At 41.6% G+C, this 15,035-nt stretch overlaps 1 protein-coding gene across 5 annotated transcripts in view; it reads right to left on the minus strand.

Annotated features, from left to right (window-relative positions):
* Positions 1–15,035, minus strand: part of LOC137328029 (protein kinase C-binding protein NELL1-like) — a 617,180-nt gene that overhangs the window by 176,229 nt on the left and 425,916 nt on the right. For all 5 annotated transcript variants that reach the window (XM_067994100.1, XM_067994101.1, XM_067994103.1 and 2 more), the window contains one exon: positions 6,405–6,500. In XM_067994100.1, the coding sequence (XP_067850201.1) occupies positions 6,405–6,500 (96 nt within the window). The remainder of the gene's footprint in view (positions 1–6,404; positions 6,501–15,035) is intronic.

A 15,035-nucleotide genomic window follows, 5' to 3' on the forward strand; every position in this document is an offset into this window, starting at 1 on the left:
ACTTTGTTTATCTCGACTGAATTTTGCACTCCTATGTTCCTCAGCATCTGGCATAAGTACTGCAGTTACCCAGACAAGCAACAGGAAGAACCTCCTGTCACTTCAACCTAATATTGTAGCAAGGGGTTTCCAGGAATCTCAATTTCCCCAGTAAAGATATTCAGCCTCTTCCTCCTCTTGTAGCAGTAACAGAACAGAGCAAATTATTGCCATTTAATCTTAGCAGATTAAGGGGAGATTTAATCCAGATGTTCAAAATTATGAAGAGTTTTGATAGAGTAATTAAGGAGAAACTGTTTCCAGTGGCAGAAGGGTCAGTAACCAGAGGGCACAAATTTAAGATAATTGGCAAAAGAACCAGAGGCAAGATGAGGACAATTGTTTTTATGCAGCAAGTTGCTATGATCTGAAATGCACTGCCTGAAAGGGAGGTGGAAACAGATTCAATAATAACTTTCAAAAGGGAATTGGATAAATACTTGAAGGAGAAAAATGTGCAGGGTTATGGGGAAAGGGCAGGGGAAGGGACTAGTTGGATAGCTCTTTCAAAGAGCCAGCACAGGCACGATGGGACGAATGGCTTCCTTCTGTGCTGTATCATTCTATGATTCTAGTAATAAATTTTCCTGGCTCATGATCTGGCAAATTGTTCTACTAGGTTAAACAATTTAACGATGTGGAGATGCCGGTGATGGACTGGGGTTGACAATTGTAAACAATTTTACAACACCAAGTTATAGTCCAGCAATTTTATTTTAAATTCACAAGCTTTCGGAGGCTTCCTCCTTCACATCGTTCACCTGACGAAGGAGGAAGCCTCCGAAAGCTTGTGAATTTAAAATAAAATTGCTGGACTATAACTTGGTGTTGTAAAATTGTTTACAAAAAACAATTTAACAACATTGACAAAGGACAATGATAAAACGTACCATAAACTACCTTGAAGCTATATGAGCTTTACTAACATGTGATGACAACAACATCTTTCTACATTCTTAAATTTCTGAGTGTGCCAAGGGTTTTTCTTCTGATACTAAAATAAGTGTTAGCAAAAAGGCAACTATCCCATCTGGCCTTTGCTAATATTAATAATTTGACTGACATGTACAGAGCTCCCTTGTGCCTGACCAGAGAATGATGTGAAGCCAACAGTATAACTCTGTGCTGGTGGCTTATAGTGCTCCAGTGTTGAAACAGTACCTGCAATTTAATAGGATCTATCGACAGAAAAATGTTCCTTACTTGCTTTGGTAGTTGTAAAACATGTTTCAGCCCCTCACTAATACATTTTTCATTATGCCAAGTATTCTAATAGAAAAATTATTTTAATAAAACACTCTATAAAATTCCCCCATTATAAGATACCTTTTGTACGTCTTCCAAAGTCAACCTCATAGAAGAATGTCTGCCTTATTAAACTTTGGGATATCTAAAAACAATCTTGTTAAAGAGCTGCCTTCGTAACTATGAGTGGATTGAGAAAAACATTGTAGACTGGCAATCCAAAGATCGTGCCACTTTGAATGTTGTCATATCACTGAAATATTGTTCAATACCAATGGTATTGTAATGACATGAATCCTGCAGCAGTTGTTACATCCAAACAATTTCAAACAGTCAAATAGCCAAAACAAAAATCAGACCAAAAAAAAAGGTCAAATTCAAATGGTAGCCTGAGAATGACTGCTATGCTATCAGAAACAAAGCAGACGTGGACACTTTCCTCTTAAGGCCAGTAATCATTTGAAAATGTCCTGCAACTCCGTTCATGACTAAAATATGGTCATCTTCAGGGATTTGCTGGAAAGGATAGGGTTATGACACTGGAAAGGTTTTCAAAATACTATTGGATTTTGTTGCTTCCTTTTGAAAATAAACCATAAGCCCCTTGTGACAAAGCAGTCCTGTGTTTTGATAATATGTAGGGCACACCATTTATTATTGCTCAGATACCAACATTCTCACTACCTGTGGGACTTTTCCACAAAACTGCAGGACTGAGGCAGAAACTCACAGAACACGTCGCAGGTGTACAAATTTCTTGGATTGATCCAGGGATATCACACTGTGCCAAATCATTTACCCTGATAGTATGTTCTGCTGTTAATATGCCTGAAGGCAGTTTTGCAATAAATGGCTTTGTTAAGTTGTCTCGTAATGTTTTAAATGAGAAACAAAAATATTTTGCCCACATACCAAAAGTCAATGCACTTCAAAAAGTAATTCATTGTGCGATGAAGTATTTTGGGATGTTTTGGGAGAAATGTGCTTAAGTAGCACGTAAATGTGAGTCGTTCTTCCCTTTAAACAGGACAGAAATTTCCACTTGAGTTGCCGTTATAATCATGGTCTAACGGAAATCTAATTTATCATTTAATGGCCCATCTAGTCTGTAGCTTTCCTGTTGCACTGATGCAAAAACTGGAGCACAATTTGAGAGTGCAGTCATCAATCTGATCACGCATTGAATTCTGACAAGTGATATGTGAGCTCTTAGAGGAGGTAGTTTCTGTAAACACCAGTTTGAGACCTCTATTAGAGTGGTACAAGCCGTCAACACTGAGTTATGCCATCAACTTTGAATGGCTTTCTACTTGTACTTCAGGCCAGCTGCACTGTAACTGTAACCAGTGCAAAGTCTGGAAACTTTTTAAATGTCATTTTTGAACTTCTTAGTTTTCGCAAATAGCAAACTGGCCCATTGACTTTTTGATAACATTAAAAAATGTGGCTTGAATACCAGTGAGTTGAGCTTTCCCTAATTAGAAAGCCATTTAAAGTTGACAGCATAACTCAGTGTTGATGGCTTGTACCTCTCTGACAGAGGTCTCAAATTGGTGTTTACAGAATGATAGCAGCAGTTTTGTTCCAGAATATGCTGCATGCAAGAATTTAAAGAAGCATATTTTTAACTTAAGAATTTCCTGGTAATCAAGGTGGATTTACGAGCTGCAATAAAGCATTTCTGTCCTTTTTCACCCAGCTCCCTTTACACTGCCATCCACTGCATAAATGTTTCCATTTTTGTCATTAGTTAACCTTGAGGCCTCCCTCAATGCGATAGCTAATTGAGTATTAAATAACGGGCAAATCAGGAATTGGGTTCAACGTTGCCAAATTCTGAATGAGGAGTTGAAAGAGGCACCAGTAAGACCAAGGCCATACAACAACAACAACTTGCATTTATATAGCACCTTCAACATAGTATAACGTCCCACGTCATTTCATAGGAGCTTTATCAGACAAAATTTGACACCGAGCGACATAAAGAGATAGTAGGACAGGTGACCAAAGCTTGGTCAAAGACATAGTTTTTAAGGAGTGACTTAAAGGAGGAGATAGGAGGTACAGATGGAGAAGTTTAGGGAGGGAATTCCAGAGCTTAGGACCTGGGCAGCAGAAGGCACGGCCGCCAATGGTGGGGTGATGGAAATCGGGGATGTGCAAGAGGCCAGAATTAGAGTAGAGCAGAGTGACACCCACACACCAATCCAGGATTGGGACACAAAATAAGAATCAGTTTGAGTGCATGGCCCTGAGCACTATCAAGTGACCCTTGCCGAAAATACATGTCTGAATGGAGGTCAGGACCGTACTCAGTTGTTATGCTCCGGTGGTGAATTACCTGCCAATATTCAACGTTTCGGCTCACAACTGCCTATTGGGTTAGTGAGATGTTGCCAGCGCTGCAGAGCCATGTGCCCGTATGAGTCAGCACCTTCAGGGTGAAGGAGGATGGCATGAAGGAAATGATTAAGGAATCAAGGTAAAATGAAAAAAGTCAAGTTACAATAAAAAATAATATTTTTTTAAGTGTCTCAGTCTTAATGTATTTCATATGTGGTAAAAAAAACCTTGTTCCTTTAATTAGAAATGTGTGAGTTGCCTCAGCACAGGATAATTAAGTTAATTTATAGGTCATGCCAGATAATTGTGAAATTACCCAATAAATTATAATGTTAATTTTGCAAAACTATTTGTCTTATAGGTACTGCATGCTCTTTAACTGTCCCCATTGCCACTGATGTTCATTCAGTGGTTATTTGCCTGTAACATCCCATCCATAAAAGCTTGATTATTCTTGGAAATATTAGAGGCTCAAGGGGCTTATCTCATTCTATTATCTCTTTTTATATAGTTTTAGTTGTAAAACTACCCAACATTTTGTTTCTGTTCAACTAACATAATTGACACTGACTGTGACATGGAGCTCCTCGGCAGCAAAGAAAGCAAAATACCTCATATGGTAATTTTTATATGAAATACATTTAGTATCTAAAAAGGTACCAATGAAAATTAACATAACTAAAACATAGTTAACATAATTGTTGTGGGTTTTTATGTCAAAATATCTTGCAATGTAGAATCACAGAGTCTTACAACACAGAAGGTGGCCAATCGGTCCATCATGCCTGTGCTAGCTCTTTGAAAAGGCTGTCCAATTTAGTCCCACACCTCAGCTTTCTCCCCATAACCCTGCAAATTAGTTCTCTTCAAATACATGTCCAATTGCCTTCTTAAAGTTCCTTCGGAATCTGCTTCCACCACCCTTTCAGGTCATGCGTTCCAGATCTTAACAACCCTCTGTGAGAAAGAATTTCTCATTTCCCCTCTAGTTCTTTTGCCAATTATTTTAAATCTATGACCTCTGGTTACCGTCCCACTTGCCAGAGGAAACAGTTTCTCCCTATTTGCTCTATCAAAATCCCTCATTATTTTGAAAACCTCTGTCGGGTCTCCCCTTAACCTTGTCTGCTTAACAATCACAGCTTCTCCAATCTCGACACATAACTGAAACGGCTCATCCCTGGTACAATCTTGGTAAACATCCTCTGTACCCTCTCCAAGGCCTTGACATCCTTCCTAAAGTGTGGTGCCCAGAATTGTACACAATACTCCAGCTGAGGCCTAACCTGTGATTTGGAAAGGTTTATATCATGACCTTTCAAGTCAACAGCTTGTTGGAGGCTTTCAATGAACATTCTTAGAATTTGTGACCATTGATGCAAAAGTAATATTATATTTAGGGCCATAAATAATTGTTTTAGAATTCTTTGAGTTTTTTTAATGGTTACATCACTATATTAACATAATTTCTCCATCATTGTGGGTTCTTGCTTCAACCCATAGATGTGTACAGTGGTTGATATTATTTATCAATGATAGCTTAACTCTTAATGATTTTCAGTGATCAGCATTTCATATACCTCTCCATACCTTTCCTACATTACAACAGTGACTACACTTCAAAAATAATTAATTGGCTGCAAAGTGCTTTGGGAGTTCCTGAGGTTGTGAAAGGCGCTATATAAATGCAACTCTTTCTTTTACGCACCTGGGTGTCATTGGTCAGGAATTTCCTCAGAGCTGCTGTCACTCCGCTGCTGTAACTTCACCGGAAGCAAGGCAGAAACCTCAACAACACATGCCAATGGGGTTTCCGCTGCAGTTCTGGCGAGGTCATGGCAGCAGCGCCCAGGAAATTTCGGCCCATTGTTTTTGTTAAATTAATTTTAGCGAGAGGGATAGAATATCAAAGTAGATGATATTGTTACTGTATACGACACTGGACAGACCGCTTCAGGAACCCTGTGTGAAACCTTGTTCACCATGCCATAGAAAAGAAACTATGGCCCTTCAAAGGTTGCAGCATAGGACGAGGAAGGTACCCAGGCTCAGGAATCTAAGTTATGCATAAAGTCTGGGGAAGTTGGGTTTATTCTTGTTGGAAAGGTGGATACTGGAAAAGAGGAGACTTAGAGAAGTTTTCAAAATAATGGTGGATTGTTATCGCTGAGCCAATAAAATTGTTCACACTATCAAACATTTCAAACACTAGCGGACATAGTTAAAAATTATGAGTACGGATGGAATTCAGCTAGAAATATATTGCATGAAGGGTAATAAACTTAAGTTTAAAGAGAAGGCCATTGAAGTAAACAGGGGCAATTCGATATGATTCTGGAGAAAGGATGGATTGAGGTACATATTGGGAAGGCTGGAAGCTGTGCCGCTATCAAAAAAGGCCAAAGATTTCCCAAGAGATCTGAGGAGAGAAAATATCCTAGCAACACCTTGTTTGGTGAAGGGTTGGGGAAGTCTTGATAAATGGCAGGAGATAAGATATAATATTAAAATTAGACCATACATTGTCCTGCTTATATTACATCAGGCAGGCCAACCTAAATAAAGTACAGCAGTAATGAAAGTAATTAGAAGCAGGTAAAGTTATACCAACTCATGGTAAAATAAACTGTATTCATATAATAAGGGTTATTTTAAACTTTTTTTCCCTCTCAGGAGGTGACAAGCTGTATCTGACATAAATCACAGTCAATTTAACTTCAAAATCCAGCTTCAATTTGCTCGTGTGAACAAAGTAAGTGAATGAATGTTAAGCTTACCTGTCTGGCAGCCACTTCCTGTGAACCCAGGAGGACAGGAACACATTTGTGGGGCAACACAACTTCCGCCATTCCTGCAGCCTTCCTCACAGAATGCTTGAAAGAAAAATAGGTTTTAAGCATCTGTATGACTTAAACATGATCAAAACTTCCAAATGACCTATAGCGACCACAAAGTTGTCAAATGCTCGCTTGAGGTAAATACCCCAGTGACTCGATCTAACTGTCGTGACTTGGTTAATAAAAATAATGTCCTTATTCAGAGTTCCCATTAAGAGAGAAAACCTAAACTCTCAGCATTTAAAAAAAATCAAACATTCTTTTCCCAGACATGATCAATGCACCCACATTACATTTTGCGCTGGGTATTTGTCATTATTTACAATATAGGAGCAAAGCAAAGATGACAGTGGATGGTATTTGAAGCATTCAGCATGAAAATTCAGGAAAAGATGTTTAAGACACAATTACCTGGCAGATGTGGTTTGCCCTTTAAGAAATGGTAGGGGCAATTATTACTCCCTCCACCCAGCAATAATGGAGTTAAAACTGAGGTGGTTTACTTAATGTACCCGTTACTTGCGGTTCTAAGGGTCAACCGGGCACAGCATGAAACGTGGACACTGCGCTCAGTGAAACCTGGTGGTCACAGAGTAACTCTAAAATTATTTGTATGGGGCCAGGAGGAGCAGGAGCTCTGCTCCCACGACCACCAGAATAATGTGGGTCTCTGCTGCCCCAGGCTCCTCCGCTCTGTGATCAGGCCCACCCCCCCACCCTGTCCGATCTTTCCTTATTTGAATCAACCAGCACATCAAACCATCTTCCACGCGTGTACAGTGAAGTAGTATGGAGTAAGGGGTATGCTAGAACACTTTAGAAAGTCAAAGTGCAGGACATGAAAGAAAGAACTTGCATTCGTATAGCACCTTTCATGGCCTCAGGACATCCCAAAGCACTTGATGGCCAATGGAGCACTTTTGAAGTCTAGTCATTGTTGTAATGTAGGAAACACGGCAGCCAATTTTGTACAGCAAGGTCCCACAAATAGCAAAGTGATGATGATCAGATCATCTGTTTTTTGGTGATGTTGGTTGAGGGATAAATATTGCCCAGGACACCGTGGAGAACTCCCCAGCTCTTCTTCAAATAGTGCCATGGGATCTTTTACGTTCACCTGAGAGGGCAGGCGGAGCCTCGGTTTAACGTTTCATCTGAAAGATGGCACTTCCAACAGTGCAGCACTCCCTCGGTACTTCATTGAACTGTTAGCCTAGATTTTGCGCTCAAGTCTATGAAGTGGGACTTGAACCCACAACCTTCTGACTTAGAGGCAAGGGTGCTACCACTGAGCCATAGCTGACGTGAAGTATTGTCAAAGTAGGCCCTCTCTTTTTATTTAAATTTATGATGTGAAGATGCCGGTGATGGACTGGGGTTGACAATTGTAAACAATTTTACAACACCAAGTTATAGTCCAACAATTTTATTTGAAAATCACAAGCTTTCGGAGGCTTGTGATTTTCAAATAAAATTGTTGGACTATAACTTGGTGTTGTAAAATTGTTTACAATATTTAAATTTAAGTAGTGAAAATTCAGTGTCCTTTCAAGTTTTACAACTAAAGGCAGTAGGGTTTTGCCTTTCATGAGGTGGCTCGATGGAGGGTCCTGTAACCATGGTGTTGTTCTCCATACTGATAAGTCTGGTCAAAATCAATGAAAAAACAGAAAAAGTTCATTTCAAATTGAAAAGCTGACCATTGCTTTACAAATTGTGGACCGGGGTTTATCTGTAGCAGTCACAAGTTAGCAGCTGCATGTTCTGCTGTAAACTGCCAGTCCCTGATGTTAATTGTAACCGTATAATTTATATCAATTAGTGTTAATTGTATTCAAGTGGTGCGTATCAATTGGGGACTCTCTTGTATCCATTTAAATGAAAGCTTATCTTGGATGTGGAGTGGGTAATGTTGAGCTCTGTGAATGAAGGCTTGGAAGCAACTGAAGACCAGGCTCTAGTAGTCAATCGTTCACCATCTGGCTATCCAATTTATTACACCTGACAGTTCCTTTCATTTCCTTGCAACGTAGCAGTAGATTTAAAAAGAAAATTTCAGGCCTTGCAGCGTTACCCTCATAATTAAGATGTAATTACATCGTTACATCGAAGCAACCGCGCAGAAACAGGCCATTCAGCACAACTGATCTATGATTGTAAACAATTTTACAACACCAAGTTATAGTCCAGCAATTTTATTTTAAATTCACAAGCTTTCGGAGGCTTCCTCCTTCGTCAGGTGAACGATGTGAAAACGATGTGAAACCGAGGCTTCCTCCTTCGTCAGGTGAACGATTTTCACATCGTTCACCTGACGAAGGAGGAAGCCTCCGAAAGCTTGTGAATTTAAAATAAAATTGCTGGACTATAACTTGGTGTTGTAAAATTGTTTACAATTGTCAACCCCAGTCCATCACCGGCATCTCCACAACCTGATCTATGATGGCATTTATGCTCCACACAAACCTCCTTCCTCCCTAATTCATCTTCGCCTGTCAGCATGCTCTTCTATTCCTTTCTCCCTCATGTGCTTATCTGGCTTTCCCTTAATTGTATTCATGCTATTTGCTTTGTTCCACATTCTTACCACTCTTTGGGTAAAGAAGTTTTAAATGGTGATAGATTGGGACATGTTGATATACAAAGGGACCTGGGTGTCCGTGTACACCAGTCACTGAAAGCAAACATGCAGGTGCAGCAAGCAGTTAGGAAGGCAAATGGTATGTTGGCCTTCATTGCAAGAGGATTTGAGTATAGGAGCAATGATGTCTTACTGCAGTTATACAGGGCCTTGGTGAGACCACACCTGGAGTATTGTGTGCAGTTTTGGTCTCCTTACCCAAGAAACAATATACTTGCCAGAGAGGAAATGCAGCAAAGGTTCACCAGACTGATTCCTGGGATGGCAGGACTATAGTATGAGGAGAGATAGTGTCGACTCGGCCTGTATTCACTAGAGTTTAGAAAAATGAGAAAGGGGGTCTCATTGAAACATATAAAATTCTGACAGGGCTAGACAGACTGGATGTAGGGAGGATGTTTCCCCTGGCTGTGGGGTCTAAAACGAGTGGTTACAGACTCAGAATACGGGGTAGGACATTTAGGACTGAGATGAGGAGAAATTTCTTCACTCAGAGGGTGGTGAACCCGTGGAATTCTCTACCACAGAAGGTTGTGGAAGCCAAGTCTCTGAATATATTTAAGAAGCAGCTAGATAGATTTCTAGACACAAAAGGCATCAAGGGGTATGGGGAGAGAGCAGGAATATGGTACTGAGATAAAGGATCAGCCATGATTATATTGAATGGCGGAGCAGGCTCAAAGGGCCGAATGGCCTACTCCTTCTCCTATTTTCTATGTTTCTCCTGAATTCCCTATTGGAGTTATTAGTGACTATGCTATATTTAGTTTCGGATTCTCCATTCAGAACTGAACCACCTGCCTGTTATTGTAGTGGCCTGATCCAAATATATATTATTATTGTAATTCTAATGCAGTGCAGCCTGGGCAGACATTTTTCATATCTCTGCCTTGCTGACATCATTACATTAATAAGGTGCACACTGCTTTGAAAGAGATCCTGGGATTGAATGCAGGCAAGTGTCACAATGCCACTTTTTAAGAGGCTTTTAGATAACAATGAACCGGTGATCAGCGGAGACAGTGACAGTGTGATTTGTATTGCGTCGGATAGCTGCATGTACAGTGCTCCCCCTGAGGCAGAGTGAATAAATCCAGCTCTATAATAAATACCGTACCTGCTGCCTCAGTGAGAATCTTTTCATTTATCTCTGGCTGGAGATACTGAGCACTGCTGTGATATCCGTGAAGCTCAGATCACCACAGAAAGATTGTGGGAACAGACAGCCACAAAATGCAGCCTGAGGTACCTTGGCTGAAAAGCTGGATGGTTAATAAAAAACAATTTGTTGAGTAGGTACAAGTGCTGTGGACATCTTAAATATGATTTCTAACCGCTGCAAGTCAAAGACATTTTTTTTCCTCCAATGTAGAACAGAGAACTTGAGTTTTTTTAAAAATGGTGTTTTATTTTTTAATCCTCAGCAGCCAGCAACGACTGAACTGTAGGTTTCTCATCGAACGCGTGCCTGATGTTCAGTCTAATTGGGCACGCCAGGTTTAAGCTGTCTCCTACTTAGCTCGGTATTGAGGGAAATCACACAACAGCCAGGATGGGCTTGGGGGAAGGGTGTTCAAATCTGCTGGAGTTGAGTGCGCAAAATAAGCTCCTGCCAGCATAAGGCCTGCTCCCTAACAAGCCCACCTGCCTAATTATACTCTTTGCAGTTGATCACTGGGGACCGGTTACAGCAGACTGCGTGTGAGAAGGCAGCAGGTGGAAGTGGAGTTATCCAGCCAGCAGAACAACCAATACGGTGGGCTGCGTTCATGTGTCATGCTCCAACGTTCAGGGGAAGAAAGAACAGGTGTCGACTATTCATTTGGAAGGATTAGGAGGAGTAGCGAGCCAGTCAGGTGAACGAGTATACAATGAGGAGAAATTTCTTTCCAACAACCAATAATGAGGGTACATATTTGTGCTGAAGGAACTCTGTGCTAATGTTCAACATGACTGTATTGCAAAGGGATGACAGAATCGCAAATTTAATCTTTAAACCACCAGTAAAAATCCCAGTTACATGTAATAAAAACAGAATTTGACTTAGTTAGCAGAATGTAATCCCCACAACACCAGTATACTTTGTAATAAAAATTGAATTTGACTTATTCAGTCACTGTAAATCAGAGGGCTTTGAAATTAAGGGCTGGACATTTTTATCAGAGCATTAAACATGTGCAGGCTGTTTGTTAGTTTTGATTTCTATGAATTTTAACTCGTATGCTGGAATGTGCTATTTTCTTGAAAGGGATCCCCACTAGAAGGTGAGGCACAACTGAAAAATCAATCAAAGCACATCTGCAACAACACTGCTGAACCACTTGTTAAGTTGCTATCACCATCTTAATAAATAGAAATCTGCCAAGCTTTGCCAATGCATTGTGTAAGCTTCTAGTGGTTTTCATTCTTAATAGAAGGCACAAGGCCCCTATATTCGTTCCTCTCTTAAGCCTTCTGCTTTTTGCCAATACAACAGTGAATCCTGGGTTAAAATTCTTGTTTATGGGAACACTTCTTCTGATCAATTTGATCAGTCTAATCAACAGTTCCAATATACACGTCCGCTGACTCCCAGAAGAGATTTAGGGGGTAAAACTGGCCCGGGTAGCGCTTTTCTTTCCCCAGGTGCTACACAGCCACCGAAGGTGCGAAAATGGCAGGCAGGAGGCATGCACACACAAAACCCTAAACATCGCAAAAGTAAAAAAAAATAAGTAGCTACCATCATCATCCCGATCGCCGTTGTTCCTGGTCCCGAGATCCCTGACCTCCGGCCCCAAGCTACGACACAACCCCCCCCCCCCCGCAACCCCCGGGCCCCGATCCCGATTTGCCTCCATATCTCCAGCTTAAGCACTTATAGCACCAGCAGCGAGACAAACTCGGAGCACCTGCCTCCACCCACAGTGCCGTCTTCATTATGATGTGGTCCGAGGCCCAATATCCAGGGCTCCTCGGATTAATGCTGTGCCCGGGGTGGGGGGGGAGGGGGGGAGGGGGAGCGGGGGAGCGGGGTAGAGAGCGCCCAAAAGTGAGCGCTCCCAAATTTAACCCCTTTAATTTTTTCTTTAATTATAAGAAGCAAACTGCATCACTTGCCTCAAGAGACATCATGAATTTGCAGTGGAAATTTTTGAACAGTAGAGAGTACATGCAACTCAGTTGTACCTCCGGGATTGAGGATGCCTAAAAAACTTAACAGTGTGCATTATTTTGCACTGTAAGCAATAAAAAAGTAATGAAGTACATTCCTGTATTTGAGTGGAACACGCAGTGCTGAAGGACTGACTGCAGTTTTGTTTTACCCTTTTCCTAAAATGTTGTGCTGCCATGTGGAACGACAATACAACAAGAATTTTTTTTTATTCATTCACGGGATGTGGGCGTCGCTGGTGAGGCCAGCATTTATTGCCCATCCCTAATTGCCCTTGAGAAGGTGGTGGTGAGCCACCTTCTTGAACCGCTGCAGTCCATGTGGTGACGGTTCTCCCACAGTGCTGTTAGGAAGGGAGTTCCAGGATTTTGACCCAGCGACGATGAAGGAAAGGCGATATATTTCCGAGTTAGGATGGTGTGTGACTTGGAGGGGAACGTGCAGGTGGTGTTGTTCCCATGTACCTGCTGCTCTTGTCCTTCTAGATGGCAGAGGTCGCGGGTTTGCAGCTCACAATCTGAACGCTGAAAATTGGAGGTCATTATTGTTCAGGACCTTTCACAGTTTTGAACCCCTCAATATCACTACATGGTTGTCGTGCAAATAGTGTGAAGTCAAGAAGATCTAAAGCTGAATAACTTTGAGCGCTCATTTCATAAAAGCGCAACTACATTATTGACGATCAATATAGAATTCCACAGATCACGCAAATGAAAAGCCAGTTAGTCCAGTTAGTAGTGGATTGGTAAGGACTTACCGCCCACCACAGTACTGAAATGGCCCTTATCAAAGTCACAAATGACATCCTATGTGACTGTGACTGTGGTAAACTATCCCTCCTCATCCTTCTCGACCTCTGCAGCCTTTGACACGGTTGACCACACCATCCTCGTCCAACGCCTCTCCTTCGTCGTCCAGCTGGGTGGGACTGCGCTCGCCTGGTTCCATTCTTATCTATCCAGTCGTAGCCAGAGAATCACCTACAATGGCTTCTCTTCCTGCTCCTGCACTGTTACCTCTGGAGTCCTCCCAAGGATCTATCCTTGGCCCCTTCCTATTTCTCATCTACATGCTGCCCCTCAACACATCATCGGAAAACACAATGTCAGATTCCACATGTACGCTGATGACACCCAGCTCTACTTCACCACCAACTCCCTCAACCCCTCCACTGTCTCTGATTTATTACGCTGCTTGTCCAACATCCAGTATTGGATTAACAAAAATTTCCTCCAAATAAATACTGGGAAGACCAAAGTCATTATCTTCGGTCCCTATCACAAACTCCGTTCCCTAGCCACCGACTCCATCCCTCTCCCTGGTCACTGTTTGATCTGAACCAGAGCATTCGCAACCTTGGCATCCTATTTGACCCTGAGATGAGCTTCCGACCACAGATCCGCTCCAGCGCCAAGACCGCCAACTTCCACCTCCATAACATCACCCGTCTCAGCCCCTGCCTCAGTTTATCTGCTGCTGAAACCCATAGCCATGCCTTTGTTGCCTCCAGACTGGACTATTCTAATGCTCTCTTGGCTGGCCTCCCATCTTCCACCCTCCATAAACTTGAGCTCATCCAAAACTCTGCTGCCCGTATCCTACCTCACACTAAATCCCATTCACCCATCACCCCTTTGCTCGCTGACCTCAACAGGGTGCCGGTCCAGAAATGCCCCGATTTTAATCGCCCCACCATCAGCCCTAAGCTCTGGAACTCCCTCCCAAACCCTCACCGCCTCCCTCTCCTCCTTTAAGACGCTCGTTAAAACCTACCTCTTTGACCAAGCTTTTGGTCACCTGTCCTAATATCTTCTTATGTGACTCGGTGTCAAATTTTGTTTGATAATCGCTCCTGTGAAGCACCTTGGGACGTTTTACCACATTAAAGGCTCTATATAAATGCAAGTTGTTGTTGTTGCTGTTGACTTGCTGTTCTGGGGAGGTGAGGAGGGGCAGGGGTGAGGTGGGTTATTCATCCAAATGGCCAGATGTTTGGAATGTTCACTCTAGGATCATACATTATTAAAAGGGTCATGACTCGACCTGACGACTCCAACAATGTAAAACCATAGAAAGCCCTTTTTCAATGACTATTCATAGATGAATTCGTACTGGGACAAGATAGATGTATATGGCATTACTTCCCACAGTACACCGTAGCAATAGATGTTCCGTCTTAAACATGCAACTAAGACTGGATGCCCTGGCTTACTGTATACCCACATGCCTAAAATCCTTCAATCATAGAAGCATGATGTCAAAACATCACCATGGCCATGTCAGATCCTAAATATTGTAACTAGCTAATTACTGGATTCTTAATTTAATTCATACCTTCATTCAAAGTTAATTACTAGATAATTAAAAGCTTGATTTGTTCTGCATTGTGAATTTCCACATGATGGATTAATAACTTTTCTTATGGCTTCTATCAGTTTATTTGTTTCTATTCTTACCTGTTTGCTTCACCAGCACATAGCCTTACTTGTCATGTTGATGCTGTAAATTAGTAATATAGTTATATGAATATTAATTCGGTAAGGGTTGTCACTTCCATTAACAGCGGGCTCTTTTTTTCATTCCAGTAAATTAATGGATCAATGGTATCCCAGCATGCCACAGCCATAATCATTGGCTATTCATCTTAAAGCAGTGACAAGGGACCTCACATTTAGCTGTCTAATCCAAACGCCTGACATTATTCACCTGTCTCTGGGAAACGAAGAGTTGCCATCAATGTACTAATTTCTGTCAATGCAACAAGATATGAAATTGA

Source organism: Heptranchias perlo, chromosome 12 (assembly GCF_035084215.1).
Source record: "Heptranchias perlo isolate sHepPer1 chromosome 12, sHepPer1.hap1, whole genome shotgun sequence".
NCBI classification, from domain to species: Eukaryota; Metazoa; Chordata; class Chondrichthyes; order Hexanchiformes; family Hexanchidae; genus Heptranchias; species Heptranchias perlo.